Source organism: Oncorhynchus clarkii, chromosome 25 (genome assembly GCF_045791955.1).
Source record: "Oncorhynchus clarkii lewisi isolate Uvic-CL-2024 chromosome 25, UVic_Ocla_1.0, whole genome shotgun sequence".
NCBI classification, from domain to species: Eukaryota; Metazoa; Chordata; class Actinopteri; order Salmoniformes; family Salmonidae; genus Oncorhynchus; species Oncorhynchus clarkii.
Window position 1 is genome coordinate 20,330,937 of NC_092171.1, and position 21,151 is coordinate 20,352,087.

At 43.2% G+C, this 21,151-nt stretch overlaps 1 protein-coding gene across 1 annotated transcript in view; it reads right to left on the bottom strand.

Annotated features, from left to right (window-relative positions):
- LOC139383745 (placental growth factor b) overlaps positions 1 to 19,566 on the bottom strand; it is a 28,881-nt gene extending 9,315 nt beyond the window's left edge. Inside the window, exon 1 of the mRNA XM_071128304.1 lies at positions 19,285 to 19,566. Coding sequence (XP_070984405.1) covers positions 19,285 to 19,353 — 69 coding nt within the window. The 5' untranslated portion in view covers positions 19,354 to 19,566. The remainder of the gene's footprint in view (positions 1 to 19,284) is intronic.
- Between the last annotated feature and the right edge of the window lie 1,585 nt (positions 19,567 to 21,151).

Sequence of the window (21,151 nt, forward strand, 5' to 3'; positions counted from 1 at the left end):
CATTTTTGCAGCCTGTAACATTGAATGCAAGGGAAGCCAGTGAGCATTTGGCCTCCCTTGATAATTTTTTTTGATAAAATAATAATCAATCAGCGTTAAGCTAAACTGAGTGAGTTCAACTCTGAATGGTCCTGGCACACCAAAACAAAGTGTCAAGCGAAGCCAGTTGGATTTGGCTTCACTCCAAATCACATCACATCAAGATAAATAGGTCATGGTGTTGTTGTCCTCCGATGACTAGCTAGCTAGCTAAAATTGTCCCTTCCTAAATTAGCCATGGTTGGAGATAGGTATTTGGACATGTGGTTTTACTTAATTCTCTGTACTGGCCAATGATTATAACAGCGATTCTAATCCAACCATAAATTCATACATTGTGACCCTGGACTGAGAGGATGGAAGTCCAATATGTAGCTAGATGTAGAAGGCTAATGACAACTAGCTAACGTTGCCCATGAAAGGAAGTTAGGGTAGCGAGCAAGCATTTTTGCCAGGTAGCCTGGGACAACAAAACATAAAAGCGTGTGCTGTATGAATGAGTCATAGACCGTTTCATCAACAAGAAAGAGAGGAAGATGGCATTGGCGTTTTTCTGCAAGTAAGGTGAGTCATCATGTTTTTTCTACTTGCATGAACGCACGCATGCACGCACACAGGCACGTGCGCACAAACACAAATCAGAACCATTGACAGCCACATCATATTTAGCTTACGTTGATTGGACTAAATTGTCTTTGGTATCTTTTAGTTGTCACTGTATTAGACTAAACATAGGGGATATGATGAAGTTGAAATGGTGCTGGAATAGTGGAAACAGCTCCTGTTTTCTTTGTGACTTGCGGTAACTCTGTGGTTCTAAATCAATAGTTTGTTTAGTTGTCCAAAAATGTTGGAAACATGAACTTGCTTGACCATGCTGTAGCCTAGGTCTTGTAACTGTTTGTTACATGCAATATGCTTTGTGGAATTCACCGGACAGAGGTTGCTCTCTGGTTTTGTGACGAATTTATTCTGCCACCGTGTCTTCTTATTGCCTCACCCTATATATCACGGTGTCAAGGTAAATTAACTAACAGTTTATAGAGCAAACAACGCAATTATCACCACCGAGCACGCCCCCCTTCTCATCCACGGGGCTGTAGTGGAGCAGGTTGAGAGCTTCAGGTTTCTTGGTGTCCACATCACCAACAAACTATCATGGTGCAAACACACCCAGACAGTCGTGAAGAGGGCACGACAATGCCTATTCCCACTCAGGAGACTGAAAAGATTTGGCATGGGTCTTCAGATCTTCAAAAAGTTCTACAGCTTCACCATCGAGAGCATCCTGATTGGTTGCATCACTGCCTGGTATGGCAACTACTCGGCCTCCGACCTGAAGGCGCTACAGAGGGTAGTGCGTACTGCCCAGTACATCACTGGGGCTAAACTTCCTGTCAACCAGGACCTCTATAACAGGCGGTGTCAGAGGAAGGCCCTAAAAATGGCAAAAGACTCCAGCCAACCTAGTCATAGAGTGTTCTCTCTTCTACCGCAGGGCAAGTGCTACCGGAGCGCCAAGTCTAGGTCCAAAAGGCTTCTTAACCGTTTCTACCCCCAAGCCATAAGACTGCTGAACAGCTAATGGCTACCCGGACTATTTGCATTGCCCACCCCTTTTTACAATGCTGCTACTCGCTGTTTATTATCTATGCATAGTCACTTTATCCCTACTGTACGTACATGTACTTATTACCTCAATTACCTCGACTAACCTGTACCCCCGCACATTGACTCGGTATGTTTGTCATCGGCAAAGACTAGGGAGTTTTTGGGGGATAAAAAGAAAAGGAATAGAGCTAAGCACAGGCAGAATCCTAGAGGAAAACCTGGTTGAGTCTGCTTTCCAACAGACACTGGGAGACAAATTCATCTTTCAGCAGGTCAATAACTTAAAACACAAGGCCAAATATACCAAGACAACATTGAATGTTCCTGAGTGGCCAGTTTTTACTTAAATCGGCTTGAAAAGCTATGGCAAGACTTAAATGGCTGTCTAGCAATGATCAACAACCAACTTGACAGAGCTTGACAGGAATATTAAGAGAATAATGTGCAAATATTGTACAATCCAGGTGTGAAAAGCTCTTAAGAGACTTACCCAGAAAGACTCACAGCTGTAATCGCTGACAAAGGTGATTCTAACATGTATTGACTCAGGAGTGTGAATACTCACAGTACCATTCAAAAGTTTGGAAACACCTACTCATTCCAGAGTTTTTCTTTATTTTTTTACTATTTTCTACATTGTAGAATAATAGTGAAGACATCAAAACTATGAAATAACACCATTTTGGAATCATGTACTGCAGTATCCCAAAAAGTGTTAAACAAATCAAAATATATTTGAGATTCTTTAAAGTAGCCACCCTTTGCCTTGATGACAGCTTTGCACACTCTTGGCATTCTCTCAACCAGCTTCATGAGGTAGTCACCTGGAATGTATTTCAATTAGCTGGTGTGCCCTGTTAAAAGTTCATTTGTGGAATTTCTTTCCTTCTTAATGTGTTTGAGCCAATCAGTTGTGTTGCGACAAGGTAGGGGTGGTATACAGAAGATAGTCCTATTTGGTAAAAGACCAAGTCCATATTAATGCAAGAACAGCTCAAATAAACAAAGAGAAATGACAGTCCATCATTACTTTAAGACATGAAGGTCAATCAATGCGAAATATTTCAACGTTTCTTCAAGTGCAGTCAAAAAAAACATAGAGCACTATGATGAAACTGGCTCTCATGAGGACCGCCACAGGAAAGGAAGACCGAGAGTTACCTCTGCTGCAGAGAATACATTCATCAGACTTACCAGCCTCAAATTGCAGCCAAAATAAATGCTTCACAGAGTTCAAGTAACAGACACATCTCAACATCAACTGTTCAGAGGAGACTGTGTAAATCAGGCCTTCATGGTTGAATTGCTGCAAGAAATCACTACTAAATGACACCAATAAGAAGAAGAGACTTGCTTTGGGCCAAGGAACAAGAGCAATGGACATTAGACCGGTAGAAATCTGTCCTTTGGTCTGATGAGTCCAATTTTGAGATGTTTGGTTCCAATCGATTTGTCTCTGTGAGACGCGTGGTAGTAGCATGGAGGAGGAGGTGTGATGGTGTGGGGGTGCTGTGCTGGTGACACTGTCTGTGATTTATTTCAGAATTCAAGGCACACTTAACCATGCACATAGTGGGACTATCATTTGTTTTTCAACAGGACAATGACCTAAAACACACGTCCAGGCTGTGTAAGGGCTATTTGACCAATAAGGAGAGTGAAGGAGTGCTGCATCAGATGACCTAGCCTGCAGAATAACCCAGCCTCAACCCAATTGAGATGGTTTGGGATGAGTTGGACCGCAGAGTGAAGCAAAAGCAGCCAACAAGTGCTCAACATATGTGGGAACTCCTTCAAGAAAGTTAGAAAAGCATTCCTTATTAAGCTGGTTGAGAGAATTCCAAGAGTGGGTGTTACGGATACAAGTATCCTGTGTGTGTATCCTGTGTGTGTGTGTTTCTTTTCTCTCCTTCTCCCCTCACAGGTGAAAATCATCACTCCCCAATCAGTCAACAATCAATCATCAATCAGAAGACACACCTCCTGTTTCCTACACTATCACAGTTCCTTCCCCATGGTTTAAAAACCCCATCATTTGTTTGCTCTAGAGCTCAATCTCTCTGTAAATGCCATGTATGTAGATCTCTGTGTTTCACTCTCTCTTTGTGTCTTAACCTCTTCTTTTGTTTGAGCACCTCCATAGCACTTTGTCATCCTCTGTGAGTATTGTTTTTGGTTATGGTGTTTGTGTTTGATTGCTGGTGGGAAAAGGGGGAAACCAAGACAAGTCGCCCATGGGCATACACTACCCATAGGTAGACTTTGTTAAATACACTAGTTAGAACTGGGCGGACCACCCACTGTATTCTTGGTTAGTTAGTTAGCTGTTGTTGAAATAGGCTAGTCTAGCTTAGGGGTGTTTTTGAATGCTTATTGTTTCTTTCCTTGGGTCCAGCTCAGCCCCTTTTCCTGCTCCCCCCATTACCGTGTGTTTATAAATAAACCTTGAGTTTGACGGTAGATTTCAGTTGTCCTGGTTATTTCGTTCACACTTTTACGTTGTCACAATTATAATTTGCATGAGTTGTTACGCGTCTCATTACCATCCCCCCCCTAGACTGTCGGGCCAAAAGGGATTCGTAACAGTGGGCAAAGCTGCCATCAAGGGAAAGGGTGGCTACTTTGAAGAATCTCAAATATGTTTAACACGTTTTTGGTTACTACATGATTCCATATGTGTTATTTCATAGTTTTGGTGTTTCACTATTGTTCTACAATATAGAAAGTAGTACAAATAAAGAGAAACCCTTGAATGAGTAGGTGTGTCCAAACATTTGACTGCTACTGTATGTAAATAAGATATTTCTGTATTTTAAATACATTTGGAAACCTTTTTTAAAGACTTTATCATTATGGGGTATTTTGTTACCTTTATTTAACTAGGCAAGTCAGTTAAGAACAAATTCTTATTTGCAATGAGAGCCTATGAACAGTGGGTTAACTGCCTGTTCAGGGGCAGAACGACAGATTTGTACCTTATCAGCTCGGGGGGTTTGAACTTGCAACCGGGGGTTTGAACTTGCAACTTACTAGTCCAATGCTCTAACCACTAGGCTATGCTGCCGCTTGTGTGTAGATGGGTGTGAATCCATTTTGAATTCAGGCTGTAACACAACAACGTGGAATAATTGAAGGGTTATGAGTACTTTCTGAAGGCACTGTATATATTATTAATATCCGTAGCCTCTTGTGTCCCCCCCCACCCCCCACTAACTGATCATCACAGAAATGGCTTCCTTCATGTTGTGGACCAGAATAAATCAGATAGGGAGGATGATAGTTGTCAGTGGTTCGCTGCGGTCAGCTAAATTTGTCCAAACAATGTGAATGAAGAGGAATGTCCAGCTTTCATAACTATGATCCATCTGTTATCGTGACAGCAGACGCCTGACACACACACTTCCTCCTAAGTGCATTTCATTTTCCTGTGGCAGTCAGGCCTTGGCTGAAGAGGGTTCAGAATCTCTCTGTTCAACATCAGGAGACATTACAGAGATACAAGAGATGTTACAAAGTCATAAGCAGGGAGCGCAGAAACCACCAAACATGCAAGTCCTCCCAATATCTCCTGACATTCTGCACACAAGCACCAGGATAACCTGGCTGTCACTGGTCCTTGGTCTCCACCTACCCCATCATAGGCCTGTGGGTAGTCCGCCTGTGTGTAGGCCTGTGCGTGGCTGTGTGCTAACTGTGAAACTGCTACGCAATTCTCCTCTATGAAGGGATACATTTAACATCAGTTAACTACAGTGGCCACCAATAACACATCCCTCTTCATGCACAGCATGGTGAAGGCAGAGTTCACCAGCGTTATTGTTCAAGTAATTTCCCACTCAGCGGGGCATTGATTAATGTCTTCATATGCGGAGGTAAAAACATAAATCCTTTACCAGTGTTAATTGGCATATGATTCGGGCCTCTTCTTTTCATGCGGTTTGGGAGGATCTCCACTCCACCACATCACAAGGTATTTTTGGCCAAGGTCTGACATGCCTTTGGGTGTGTGATGGGGCGGGGAGGATTTGGTGTGGATTTTCTGAGCCTGGCGTAAGTCTGGCGTCTGGACAAGGCAGTCTCTTGGCACCGTCTGTGGCCATGAGCAGGGGAGCGGGGTTTGGCAGATTAGCAAGGCTGCATGAAGATCCTCACGTAGCAACTCCTTACTCTTTGGGTGTGTGAGTATGTGAGAAAGAGTGAGGTTTGGGAGATAATTCAGGTCTGAGGAAAAATTCCAAAATGACTTCAGCTTGTCTGAGACACATATACAGACCCCCCTGGCGTAGAATATGACCATAGCCCACATTTGTATGTGCTGTATTAATAGGTATTGAACAGCTAACCTGTGTCCTATGCGGGTATCAGAAGAGAATTCAATATCAATTCCTTGGGGATTTCAGAAGCAGTAGGCCTAATACAAGCACTAAGGGAGTCGGTCAATTGGCTGTATGAGGGAGCGGGTCTGTATGCCAGTCAATAGGCTGGTGTTGGGCCAGAGGGCTCCCAGAGAGAGGCAATTCTCACTGTCTGGAGGAGAAGCAGGGTTCAAGCTCCTCCATGCCTTTCCCTGTATTCATTGGAGAGGTTTTCATGGTAATCTCTTCACATCCATTCCTCAAGGCCACTGTGCTGAGTGTTACTGTACTCAATACAAAACTGCTCCCTAAGACAGGGCACTAATGCTCTTCACACATTACATCTGCTCATTTCCTTTGTCTGAAAACTCAGGTTTCACTCAGATATTGTCACCCATTAAAGAACAGGCTCGTATGCAACTTTATAGTACATGCAGATACTTTTAAATGACTCACAATCTCTTAGGGAAAAAATATATAAACTTCTGGAACCAAGACTTAAAAATAATTGACATTGGCACAAGATGGAGGGAATGTTAGAACATAACTAACGAAACTGAAAATGTTGCTTATATTATTTTTGCTTATGTATAGAATGTATTACACGAGACAAAATTCACAAATTCCACAGCCCAACAGTAGAGTCATGTCTTAAGTGTAACACTAACTATTACTCAATAATCCATGCATTCTGGGAATGTCAGAAGTATTACAATGTACTACAATGTAAATGTACTTTTAATCTGTCTGTCTGCATATGTCAAGACATGGCATAATGAGGGTGCATTGAGACAACCGATGGGTTGGATGATACTGTTCTCGTCAATCATCTTGAAAAAAGGTATATTTAAAAACTGGAAGTCAACCAGTTCTCAATCGTTAACACAATGGAAAGGTCAAATGCTTTATTATCTAAATGTTGAAAGTGGGTGAGCGAAGGAGAGAAACAGAATGATGCCGTTTGAGGCCATGCGGTGGGGAGTGTGATACAGGCTCTAGAGATGGGGTGTGAGCAGGTGGGTCTGGACATGGGTGATGTTGCGGATGTTTGTGTGCGTCTGTATGTTCTCGTTTGTACGTGTATATTTTGTATTAAAAAAGATTTGATCAGAAAATCTTAACCAAACAAATCTCCTGTGTCTGATTCCCTCTATCCTGTGTCTGATTTCCTCTCTCTCCTGTATCTGATTCCCTCTCTCCTGTATCTGATTCCCTCTCTCCTGTATCTGATTCCCTCTCTCCTGTATCTGATTCCCTCTCTCCTGTATCTGATTCCCTCTCTCCTGTGTCTGATTCCCTATCTCCTGTGTCTGATTCCCTCTCTCCTGTGTCTGATTCCCTCTCTCCTGTGTCTGAATCCCTCTATCCTGTGTCTGATTCCCTCTCTCCTCTGTCTGATTTACCCTCTCTCCTGTGACGGATTCCCTCTCTCCCTTGTCTGATTCACCCTCTCACCTGTACCTGATTCACCCTCTCTCCTGTATCCGATTGTCCCTCTCTCCTGTATCTGATTGTCCCTCTCTCCTGTATCTGATTGTCCCTCTCTCCTGTATCTGATTGTCCCTCTCTCCTGTACCTGATTCACCCTCTCTCCTGTATCTGATTCACCCTCTCTCCTGTATCTGATTCACCCTCTCTCCTGTCCCTGATTCACCCCCTCTCCTGCATTATGAAACAACTTTAACTGCTGGATGAGAGTGTGCTCCCTCCCTGGGTCAGATGGGAGGCCCTAGCTGGGCTTCATGCTCCGAGGCCCTGTGCTTGTGCTTCATTCTACTACAGTACTCCTCTCTCCTGACTCCCACACAGCTGAGCTGTGTCATTGTTAACCTTCTCACTCTTGATGCCGTCTGTGGGAGGCAGGGCAGGAAGTTTAAGGAGCAAAAATAAAACAAAATGGAGACCAAACAATAATTGTCCTTCAGGACTTCTTGGATGTGAGTCTCAAATGTCAGCTGAGAGGCTGAGACGACCTGTTCGTTTATTGCAATTGCTGTACTGCTAATTACCACCACACCAATCACAACACCCCAGTACATAATAGAGGACTACAGACAAACACTACTACTTATTTGCCTTCTTACCCTGAGAGGTCGAAGAGATGATGGGAGACTGTTAAAATAACTATGACATTGAAAGATGAAAAGTCCCATAAAATTAGGATAATATTGTTCAGGAACAGCCATGTGTATAACCTCTTATGAGTCCTGCAAGAGGTTTTGCCAAATCAAACATTCCTGTTCATAACACACATCAAAGTCTTAAAGGGATGCCTTGGGATTTTGGCAATGAGGCCCTTTATCTACTTCCCCAGTCAGATGAACTGGTGGATACCATTTTTATGTCTCTGCATGCAGTTTAAAGGAAGTTGCTAACTAGCGCTGGAGCAATTGCTAACTAGCATTAGTGCAATGACTGGAAGTCTATGGGTATCTGCTAGCATACTAGTAGATACCCATAGACTTTCAGTCATTGCCATAACGCTTGTTAGCATTGGCTCACGAAATTACCTCTAACTTCCTTCATACTTCACACAGAGACATAAATGTGGTATCCACGAGTTCATCTGACTTTGGGGAAGTAGATAAAGGGCCTCATTGCCAAAATCCTGAAGTATCCCTTTAAAACCATAGCTTCATGGTCCAAACAGACAGGGCCTTTTCTTCTCCTGAGTGGTTGTATTGGTGGAAGTTACACTGCACTTGATTACATCATCTGTCTGTCTCCTCTCCTGTTGGACTGTCAACCTGCTACAGTACAGCGTGAGATGACCAGTTATTACCGGACAGAGGAGCCGGTTTTAGAAACTAGAAAGAGATCGTATGGTAATAGGCCCGTTTTGGGCAATAAGGACATCTTCAATCACTAGTTGATAGTGGAGTAAAACAAAAAGCCAGTTAATATCCAACAGACACACACCAGCCCCAAAACATCACTGTGATAGTGTGTCTCATTACAGTGTAGAAAATACACAGGACAGAAAGCATAATGTTCTTTGTCTTTCACGTAAGCTTTTTCAGGGAAAGGGACCGGGAACGGGGAAAACTCAGACACAAATTAAGGTGGCCTGAATCTGCGGCAATACCATTGTGGGTTGGCAGGCCCTGGATGAGTTGCAGGTCAGTGAGTGTATGGGTTAGGAGAGCTAAGGGAAAACCAGCCACCCCCACCTCAGGATTCAATCCAGTGGAGCACAGCAGCTCCCCTTCTGGGGTGCCCTGGTCCAAAACACAGGGTCCACTGGAAATGTGTCAAGTTGTAGGTCTCCTGCTGAATGGTGAGTCTGACTCTAAACTTGAGACCACACAGGTCAGTGGTCAGTCACTAGCAAAGACACACAACAAACTGACAATCAATCAAATAATTGACATTTAATGGTCATGGATTCCAGCTCCACAAATCCACCATAACATGAATAACAAGGTTTTCAATGAGCTGGTGTAACGCTGTATCGATCACCACTGTCTGAAAGGGAGAGCACTGCTGTTTTGTATATATTAGGTGAACATAGCCCTAATGACAGCAGCCCCCCTGTGGGTCTGACAATGTCCATCTGGAGCTCCAGGGTGGTCATAGCTCCATGATCAGAGAGCATTCCCCAAATACCACCAATCCAACGCCCACTGAACACACGTCTCATCAGTATACACAGCATATTTAAGATACATTTTAGTATACAGGTGAAATATAAACATTGTAGGATAATTTAAAAACTGGATATAAAGCCAAAAATATACTCCTAAAAGAGCAGTACTTATTGGGCTTGGGTTAATGGAAGAGTACAAGTGTATTAATGGTAGTATAGTAGCTGTGTTACTGCGTGTTTCAGGAACATAGACATCCATTTGGGGAGAAACAGAAACACCACAGTAGGCTCTGCTGATAGCTTGTGATGTATTCATTTGATGAAGGGTGGGATTACTGTCTGGAAGAACACAGTCCTGAAAACCAAAACCTGTCAAAGGAAGTCTACAGGTAGCACAGTACTTCACTGGGTGCAACTTGCATTGTCTTCTTAAAGAAGAAGACCAAGGTGCAGCGTAGTGAGCGTACATATTCCTTTTTATTATGGATGATGCCAACAAAAAACATATAAAAACAACCGTGACGCTTAAGGGCAAAGTGCCACTAACAAAGATAACTACCTACACCGAAAGGGGGGAAAAAGGGCTACCTAAGTATGGTTCCCAATCAGAGACAACGATAGACAGCTGTCCTGACTGAGAACCATACCCGGCCAAAACATAGAAACACAAAATCATAGAAAACAAAACATAGAATGCCCACCCCAAATCACACCTTGACCAAACCAAATAGAGACATAAAAAGGCTCTCTAAGGTCAGGGCGTGACAACACTGCCTTGTTCAGGGGCAGAACGGGGATTCAATCTTGCAACCTTTCGGTTGCTAGTCCAATGCTCTAACCACTAGGCTACCTGCATGCAAACTAGCTATGTAGGTAAGGGCCTATTTAAATGTGTTAAATGCTGTTTTAGATAGAGCTCATTTTCCCATATGTATTTGCGAGCACACACACACTAATCGGGCCCTGGATTACACTAATGGCTGCTGAGGCTAGCTTCTGACTAAAACGACATATACTGCAGTAACAAAGGACACACACACACACACACACACACACACACACACACACTAAAGAATAAGGGTGATCGGTGGTAATTGTGGTCCCTGCTACAGTAAATGCTGTACACCCTGTGTAAACTACAGTAAATTACAGCCAGATGGGAGATTAAAGCCTGGTGAGTGGACTGTTGCCCCGAGCGCCACCGCTCCCCAGTCCCCACCCCCGTAGGAGGAAGGAGAAATCCATATTTCCTGATTGTGATTGTACATCTCCCCTGGGCCAGGGAATACAACTAAAGAGGAGTAACGACCTAAAGACCTTGGTCAGTATAACAACATAACAACTACAACAAACATGACAGCCAGCAGCACCTTGCCATTGTCTGTCCAAACAGTCTGGCATGCTCATTCACCTCATCTGGATCACATAAGACCTCTGAAATAGAGCTACCCGGAGCATGAGGAGGAAGTTAAAGGTGGAATTGATCTGTGTGTGTGTGTGTGTGTGTGTGTGTGTGTGTGTGTGTGTGTGTGTGTGTGTGTGTGTGTGTGTGTGTGTGTGTGTGTGTGTGTGTGTGTGTGTGTGTGTGTGTTTGTGTTTGTGATCATAGAGAGCGAGTGTGACCAGTTATCTGCTATGTAACCTAGTGTCAGGTGTTTACTTTGAGGCCTGGCTGGGTTGCCTACCACAGGGCCAGTGTATAAATAGATACATCTCTTCAGTATAGGCCAGGCCGGGGTAATTGGCTGTATGTGACACAGATGGTCAGACTCAAGTATTGTTTTGCTCTGAGTGTTGATGTAAAGGAAACACCTGTACAGAATCACCTCCTCACTCACACAAACACAGCACCGGGTGTTAGAGGCTTTCCTCTGTGCACCAGCTCAGGGACGCTCAGGAAATGAATCAATTGTGAAATGTTATGATAAAGACCTTCACCCATATCAGAGGATAGCACTCTCTCAGAGAGTCAAAGGAGGTAAACAAGGAGGGAAATTCTCATCAAACACAAACCCTCTTCTGGGAACGGAGACAGAGGAACAGTGTTCTACCCGTTCATTCATCATAGAGGTTTTCAATGCATAGATAATCCACTATAGAGGAGAACATTATGAGACAGCCACCACTGTGTGAAATTCTTACTTACTCATCTTCATAGGGAATCTGTTATAAGGTAAGCAACATCATTGAGACACTTCCCATGGTTTTGGTAGCAGGTGTTGCAAGGTTACTGTCAGGGCAGTGGGCTGATTGGAGTGGAGTCATTGGCCCTTAGTGTGAATGCAGCTAGTGAAGACAGGATGTCAGTGCTGGTACACACACGGTGCTACAGTCGTCATTTTACACACACGACCATCAGTACCCTCACACCTTGGTGCCCAGGGCAGGAAGTGCTAAAAATACATAGAACAGGAAAGACAGAGCAGAAAATAAATGGAATGTGAGCGTTTGTCTCTGATGTAAGATGTGGTTGGTGACTGGATGATCGTCAGACGGTGAGACAGCCAGGCCACCATTGTTCTAGAAGGAAACCCAGGTGCTTCCTATCCTGACTGTATGGAGAGAACCCATCTACGACAGTGACTGTCTCTAACGAATCTCTAACAAAAAATACACACTCAGATGAATGCATGTCTGCAAACACAAGAGATGCACAGACAGTCAGGCACGCACACACACGCACACACATACACACGCACACGCATGCATTCACACACACACACACACACACACACACACACACACACACACACACACACACACACACACACACACACACACACACACACACACACACACACACACACACTTAGATAAAAGGGTTCCAAACGGGTTCTTTGGCTGTCCCCATAGCGGAACCTTTTTTGGTTCTCCTATGTTTAAAGGGTTCTGCGTGGAACCCTAAAGGGTTCTTCAAAGGGGACAGCCAAAGAACCCTTTAAGGTTCTAGATAGCACCTTCTTCAGTGTGCTTTGTTCCTGAGAAGGAGCAGGATGGGTAATTGGCACAGGTCTGAAAACACTTCATGGTCCAGTCTGCCTAAACGTTCCTCTCGGACAAGAGTCATAAAAAAACGTGTGTCCACAGTGGCAGCAATGACACTGACGAGAAATCATCATCAATTAAAGGTGGATATTTCAGAGAGGAGAAACAACTCCACCCTAAAAGAGCCAGAGCGCAGAAGAGGGACATTTATAAATGGTATCCCCAACCGCATAGCCTATGTTTGCTTTTCCATTCTGGTTGGCCGGCATGCAGAATGGTTTACTGTGGGCCCAGCAGGGTAGATACAGTTGAAGTCGGAAGTTTACATACACTTAGGTTGGAGTCATTAAGACTCATTTTTCAACCACTCCACAAATTTCTGGTTAACAAACTATAGTTTTTTTGCAAGTCGGTTAGGACATCTACTTTGTGCATGACACAAGTAATTTTTCCAACAATTGTTTACAGACAGATTATTTCACTTATAATTCACTGTATCACAATTCCAGTGGGTCAGAAGTTTACATACACTAAGTTGACTGTGCCTTTAAACAGCTTGGAAAATTCCAGAAAATTATGTCATGGCTTTAGAAGCTTCTGATAGGCTAATTGACATCATTTGAGTCAATGGAGGTGTACCTGTGGATGTATTTCAAGGCCGACCTTGAAACTCAGTGCCTCTTTGCTTGACATCATGGAAAAATCAAAAGAAATCAGCCAAGACCTCAGAAAAAAATTGTGGACCGCCACAAGTCTGGTTCATCCTTGGGAGCAATTTCCAAACGCCTGAAGGTACTACGTTCATCTGTACAAACAATAGTAAACAAGTATAAACACCATGGGACCACGCAGCCGTCAGACCGCTCAGGAAGGAAACGCATTCTGTCTCCTAGAGATTAACGCACTTTGGTACGAAAAGTGCAAATCAATCCCAGAACAACAGCAAAGGACCTTGTGAAGATGCTGGAGGAGACCGGTACAAAGGTATCTATATCCATAGTAAAACGAGTCCTATATCGACATTACCTGAATGGCCGGGAAGCAAGGAAGAAGCCACTGCTCCAAAACCGCCATAAAAAGGCCAGACTACGGTTTGCAACTGCACATGGGGACAAAGATGTTTGGCCATAATGACCATCGTTATGTTTGGAGGAAAAAGGGGGAGGCTTGCAAGCTGAAGAATACCATCCCAACCGTGAAGCAAGGGGTGGCAGCATCATGTTGTGGGGGTGCTTTGCTGCAGGAGGGACTGGTGCACTTCACAAAATAGATGGCATCATGAGGAATGAAAATGATGTGGATATATTGAAGCAACATCTCAAGACATTAGTCAGGAAGTTAACGCTTGGTCGCAAATGGATCTTCCAAATGGACAATTACCTCAAGCATACTTCCAAAGTTGTGGCAAAATGGCTTAAGGACAACAAAGTCAATGTATTGGAGTGGCCAACACAAAGCCCTGACCTCAATCATATAGAACATTTGTGGGCAGAACTGAAAAAGAGTGTGCGAGCAAGGAGGCCTACAAACCTGACTCAGTTACACCAGCTCTGTCAGGAGGAATGCGCCAAAATTCACCCAACTTATTGTGGGATGCTTGTGGAAGGCTACCCGAAACCCAAGTTAAACAATTTAAAGGCAATACTACCAAATACAAATTCAGTGTATGTAAACTTCTGACCCACTGAGAATGTGAGGGAAAGAAATACAAGCTGAAATAAATCATTCTCTCTACTATTATTCTGACATTTCACATTCTTAAAATAAAATGGTGATCCTAACTGACCTAAGACAGGGAATTGTTACTAAGATTAAATGTCAAGAATTGTGAAAAACTGAATATAAATGTATTTGTCTAAGGTGTATGTAAACTTCCGACTTCAACTGTACCAACATCCCAGTCGTCCTCCTCACATAAGCAGAATTACTCTGAGCACTCAGTGTCACCTAGGTAACCCTGTTGAGGATGACCTCACACAGCATACGGCGTCCAAAGCATAAGCACTTTGTTTAAGTTTCGGTACCTTGTTTAAGCTTGTTCAAATAGGCCATTACCCAAAGCCCATCCAGACCTGGTTTTCAAGTACCACATCACATTCAGTAAGATTGAATGTTTCTGGTCAGATGTGAACGTGCAAAAAGATCAATTCTGATCTTATTGCGATCCTCAAAAGTGACGCAGGGAGTGCCCCTGGAATGCTGCATATGATGAATTCATGATGAAGTGTGTGGGATTGGGAAAAAGTAGAAAACTTTGGATAAATCCTTTGGCTACTGTGTGAGACGTCTGGAAATTATTTACTGTTGCATATCAAGACTCCTAAAAGGGAAAGTAAAACATCTTATCTTGGAATAACTGTAGGAAGATGGTTTACACTCATTTTACAATCTTACAGTAAGCTGGGAACATACCCTGGACCAGCACTTAGGAAAAACATGCAGAATACCCTGGCAGCCCCAATAACAGCATTGATTTAGCAAGGCAGCAGATAAAGAGAAGCATTCCATCCAGGCTCTAGCCCAGAAAAACACTGTTATAAAGTTGTAATAAGACAATGTGTATGTCTATTTGTCAATAACTGCTGGTGCACAATGTCTAATATTAAAGAAGTCTCGAGGTATTGCTTGCCAGAGGTAGAGTACCTCATGATAAGCTGTAGACCGGGCTATCTGCATTGTGTCCCACCACCCGCCAACCCCTCTTTTACGCTTCTGCTACTCTCTGTTCATCATATATGCACAGTCACTTTAACGATACCTACATGTACATACTACCTCTATAAGCCTGACTAACAGGTGTCTGTATATAGCCTTGCTACTCTTTTTTCAAATGTCTTTCTACTGTTGTTTTATTTCTTTACTTACCTACCTTTTTTTGGCACCATTGGTTAGAACCTGTAAGTAAGCATTTCACTGTAAGGTTTATTCTGTTGTATTCGGCGCACGTGACAAATAAACTTTGATTTGATTTGATTAGACCACACTATCTACTAAGAGAGTACTCATCTATATTATTCGTAGCCGTCTATTTGCCACCACAAACCAATGCTTGTACTAAGACTGCACTCAACAAGCTGTATAAGGTCATAAGCAAAAAAAGAAAATGCTCATCCAGAAGCGGCACTCCTAGTGGCCGGGGACTTTAATGCAGGCAAACTTAAATACGTTTCACCTCATTTCTACCAGCATGTCACATGTGCAACCAGAGGGGAAAAAAATCTAGACCACCTTTACTCCACACACAGAGACGCATACAAAGCTCTCCTTCACCCTCCATTTGGCAAATCTGACCATAATTCAATCCTCCTGATTCCTGCTTACAAGCTAAAACTAAAGCAGGAAGTACAAGTGACTCTCTCAATACAAAAGTGGTTAGATGATGGGGATGCTACGCTACAGGACTGTTTTGCTAGCACAGACTGGAATATGTCCAGGATTCATCCAATGGCATTGAGGAGTATACCACCTCAGCCACCGGCTTCATCAATAAGTGCATCAACGACGTCGTCCCCACAGTGACTTCTGGTACATTACCCAACCAGAAGCCATGGATTACAGGAAACATCCGCACTGAGCTAAAGGCTAGAGCTGCCACTTGCAAGGAGCTGGACACAAATATAAGAAATCCCGCTATGCCTTTAGATGAACCATCAAACAGGCAAAGCGTCAATACAGAACTAAGATTGAATCCTACATCTGCTCTGACGCTCGTCGGATGTGGCAGGGCTTGAAAACTATTACGAGCTGCGAGCTGCCCAGTGATACGAGCCTACCAGATGAGCAAATTGCCTTTTATGCACACTTTGAGGCAAGCAACACTGAAGCATGCATGAGAGCACCAGCTGTTCTGGACAACTGTGTGATCACGCTCTCCATAGCCGATGTGAGCAAGACCTTTAAACAGGTCAACATTCCTAAAGCTGTGGTGCCAGATGGATTACCAGGACGTGTACTCAAAGCATGCTCGTGGACTATAGGAAAGGGAGGGGCCGAACAAGCCCCCACTAACATCGATGGGACTGAAGTGGAGCTGGTCGAGAGTTTCAAGTTCCTTGGTGTCCACATCACCAACAAACTATCATGGTCCAAACACACCAATAAAGTTGTGCAGAGGGCACGACAACACCTTTTCCCCCTCAGGAGACTGAAAAGATTTGACCTGGGTCCCCAGATCCTCAAAAATGTATACAGCTGCACCATTGAAAGCATGGTATGGCAACTGCTCTGCATTTTACCGTAAGGTGCTACAGAGGGTAGTGTGTACGGCCCAGTACATCACTGGGGCCAAGCTTCCTGACATCCAGGACCTATATACTAGGCGGTGTCAGAGGAAAATGGTCAAAGACTCCAGTCACCCTAGTCATAGACTGTTCTCTCTGCTACCGCACGGCAAGTGGTACCGGAGCGTCAAGTCTAGGACCAAAAGGCTTCTTAACAGCTTCTACCCCAAAGCCATAAGACTGCCGAACAACTAATCAAATGGCCATCCGGATTGTCTACATTGACACCCCCCCCTATTGTTTTTACACTGCTGCTACTCGCTGTTTTTTATCTATGCATAGTCACTTTACAAATGACCTTGACTATCCTGTACCCCCGCACATTGACTCAGTACCGGTACCCCCTGTATATAGCCTCATTATTATGTACATTTCTTGTGTTACTTTTTGATCTATTTGATTTTTTTTACTTGAGTTTATTTGGTAAATATTTGATCAACTCTATTTTTTTAAACTGCATTGCTGGTTAGGGGCTTGTAAGTAAATATTTCAAGTAAAGGTCTACACCTGTTGTTGTCGGGGCATGTGACAAATAAAATTGGTTTTGATTTGATTTGATGTTGCAGCATATGAACGTGACATTTGACAAGTGTGATATATATTTTAAAGGCCTCCTTTACTGTATGTTGTAGCTCAGGGTTGTGTAGTTTACATTCCCCATCCGTCTACAAACTGCGGACACCAGCTTAGCCTGATACGTGTTAAGAGCACTGAATTTTCTCACCCCTCATGTTTTGACTAAGCAGGCCATGAGCTGATTATGTGGATTAGTATTAATGATGTGGCAGCCTCAGCCCCAGACCCTGCCTCTCCCCTCCTAGACTCCCACTCTCCTACTAACTCCAGTTCCTGTAGCAGCCAGCCAGCCAGCCAGCCAGCCAGCCAGCCAGCCAGCCAGCCAGCCTCTCCCTCTGAGCTCTGACCCAGGGCTCTGCTCTGCATGAAAAACCCAGAGGGGTGTGCGGCTCTTGTCCCCCCATCCTTAGAGCTCAGATGAGCCTCAGAGAAGTGGAACTCAAGTCTCCTCATTCACACAACGCCTACGGGCACAGGGCAACAACTGCAGTGCCATTACGACCAATAGGCAGAGTCAGTTTATGAACAGTGAGACAATGGTTGTGAATGGGCCCTGGGAGGAGACCTGCTCTCCATTAAACATGAGTAGATGGGCCCTGGGAGGAGACCTGCTCTCCATTAAACATGAGTGGCAGGGACTAGTGGCAGTGTAGACAGAGCCAACGATTACTCACCTTAGAGAAAGAGAGAGACTGAATGGATTCGCTCTGGTACTGCACTCACAGCAGACACATTTGCAAATGTCCAATGTCCGGTTGGTGGCACAAGTGTTATTGCAGGATGGCACAAGACTTTGAATGGGGCCTACCTCTCATTTCCGGGAAAACGTATTGCTGGTACATTTTGTGACTAAGGTTGGCAATGACAAGGCACTGAGAACACAGACCAGCTTTGTCCTAATAGGGCCCTGGATTACACTAATGGCTTCTGAGGCTAGCTTCTGACTAAAACTGCATATAGTGACAGAGGAGACACACACACACACACTGCCATATTAAAGGCAGGAGAAAAGACAGTAGAGAAAATTACAGCTTTTAGCAGGTGAGGTGAAAAGTGCAGAGATGTGAATTTCTCATTACTGCACTCTCTTGCCAGTTTGACCAGAGTGACACTGCCAAGTCTCTAAGCCTCTAGCAGAATTACAAGGCTCTGTTGCTCTCCTGCCGTCCTGGAGTAGGACGTTTGGAGACAATGGTTTTCTTTTCTAACTCTGAAATTCTCATATTCAATTATGCTTAGAAAATAACTGAGTGGTCAGAGACAGATCGAGTTTTACCTGAACCGTTCATAAAGAAATCAATCATTATATATACGATGCTCATTTGTGCATATCATTCATAAAGTTCTTAAATCGCCCAAAATGTATCCTGGAAACCCTATGAAAACTTTGAACGGTCTGAGACAGAGAGATGCAGTTTGTCACGTTCCACCTCATAACACAACTGTGTCAGCATGGCACGCGTTCAAAAAGGGATCATGGTATCATCAAGACACAATGAGAAATCGACATAGCGCTCTGAATGGCTTTTGCTGAGTCAGTTAGAAAGACGTCTTTGTGGTCTAATCTGATATGTCAATACCAGTGTAATACAAATATATGTTTACATGTATTTATAGTTATATTAGCTTGTTAACAATACGAATCACAATAATCATACGTTTCAGTGTAATCATACAAATAATCATATTGATCATTTGTTATAACATTAGACGTATCCTCAAATATTTAGGCCAATTATATGCCCTATTGGTATATCGCAATAAACTGGATATGAATTGTAGCTTGAATAAAAATGAAAATAAATATTTAATTTGCGCTGTGTTCTGTGTAGAATATTGAAACATAGCATACCTGAGCAGGTGAAAACTGAAGTTGGAGCGTCACTGCAATCTGGATGATGAACGAGGCAAAGGGTTTCATTTCGTGTTTCTTGTCAGAAGGCCAGATGATTAAGTTTTACAATGTAAGCGATATCCTCCAACGTGCAGATAAGCGGAGCAATGATTATTCTTCTCCAGTCCAGAGAAGAAATTGCAGCTGAAACACTTCTACCTCGTTCCTTCTTCAATAACGGCGAGGCAATGACCGCTCTCAAGAGTAACCTGATGAAGTTGACCGAGCTACAGAAAAAGCCTTTCAGAACGTAAATTGATATATATTTGTTTAATTTATTCTTATATGCAATTTTTAATTATTATTATTTTTAAATAATATTGTTTCCTTTTTGAAATAGGTTACAAAAATGTCACAGTAATACTGCACATAAAATATCCCTCCTAAACCAAACAATACTTTTACCAGAACGTGTCCAACAAATCAGCAAGTCGAAAAAAAATCTATAGATATTTTTCCAAAAGTTTACATATATGTTCCTTCCAAAAAGTGCACGAGGAGCTGCTGTCACACTTTGGTAACCTGGTTAATTTGAATGGTGGTATTTCGGTCTTGCTCTTTGCATTTCTTCGACAAAGTGACATTCTTGTCACTAATTGCCTCACTACCTCTCAACATGTTACCCATTTAAATCTCCTCCCCTCCAGTTTCCCTCAATCTCTCTCTAGTCGTGATACACTCCTCCTCTCCTCGGGAAATACTTCATGGAACTAGTGGAGGTATATGCTGTGTTCTTATGGTGTAGAGTTTTTCATCCATATACCCAGCTTGTTGATAACTGTATGAATCCTTTGACATGTGTTGGGCAGTTAAGGTTCTTCTCAACAATGTATCATTGTTCAGGCCCAGAGACCAACATGGTCCCTAATTGTCAAGCTGTTAGGATTTAGACATTACAAATGTGGCAATTTACAGAAGAATGAGTGTCACTGATGACATTGTCATTAGAAAGGATACTATGCTCTTTGGCAGTCACTGTCAAACTATATCCCCCCCACTCTGATCCCCCCCACCCCAACCCACCCCATGTGTGCAGTGCCATCAAATCTGATGCAAATAGTCTGATTTTGGGGAGACTGATTAGTACCACAATGCAACAAAAAAAGATCAATGGTGTGCCACCAAAGCAGCTTCAGTAAGAGAATCTTATTGTTGATGTTGTCCAGTTGGTCCATTTCCAGCCTCTAGTGTATGATAATCCTATTACTTTTGTGAGATACAGAAGGTTATTTTCTCCAACCGGGACATCCTCTGGCTGAGAAAGCGTTCCTGAAGGTACTCAGGACGTACAAAGTCACTTGAGCAAAGCAAACATTTATATTCCCTTTTTAGCAAGAGCATTTAATACCCTTCTCCATGGGTAAAGTTCAGGATCCAGGATGCATGGAGATTTTCTCTTTAAGAGAGATGGACTTTTCTATTTAGTTAGGTCTGAGAGACAGAGAGATTCCTTGACTGTTGACACGCAGAGTTAATCTTCTGTATGGGACTCCTGTGTTTGCAGTAGCACAGGAATGCAAGGATTCTTCACTTGGCTTCCACACATTCCTCCAGCAGCCCTGAATGATTCCACCGCCGTCCACTATTGTACAGACCACACGTAGGATGATGGTGTTTGTAAACATTTCAGACACTCTGAGGAGTCCCAGCGATCCCCCCCCTAGCACCACCTACACACCCAGCCCAGCTCTATGGACCATGGGTCAGCGCAAATGGACATGGATGATAAACAACTTCTCAAACAGTACCATAGAATTACAACACAGATATACTTACAATATATAATGATGTTTATATATGTATTTTAAGAACCTTTAAGGTAAAC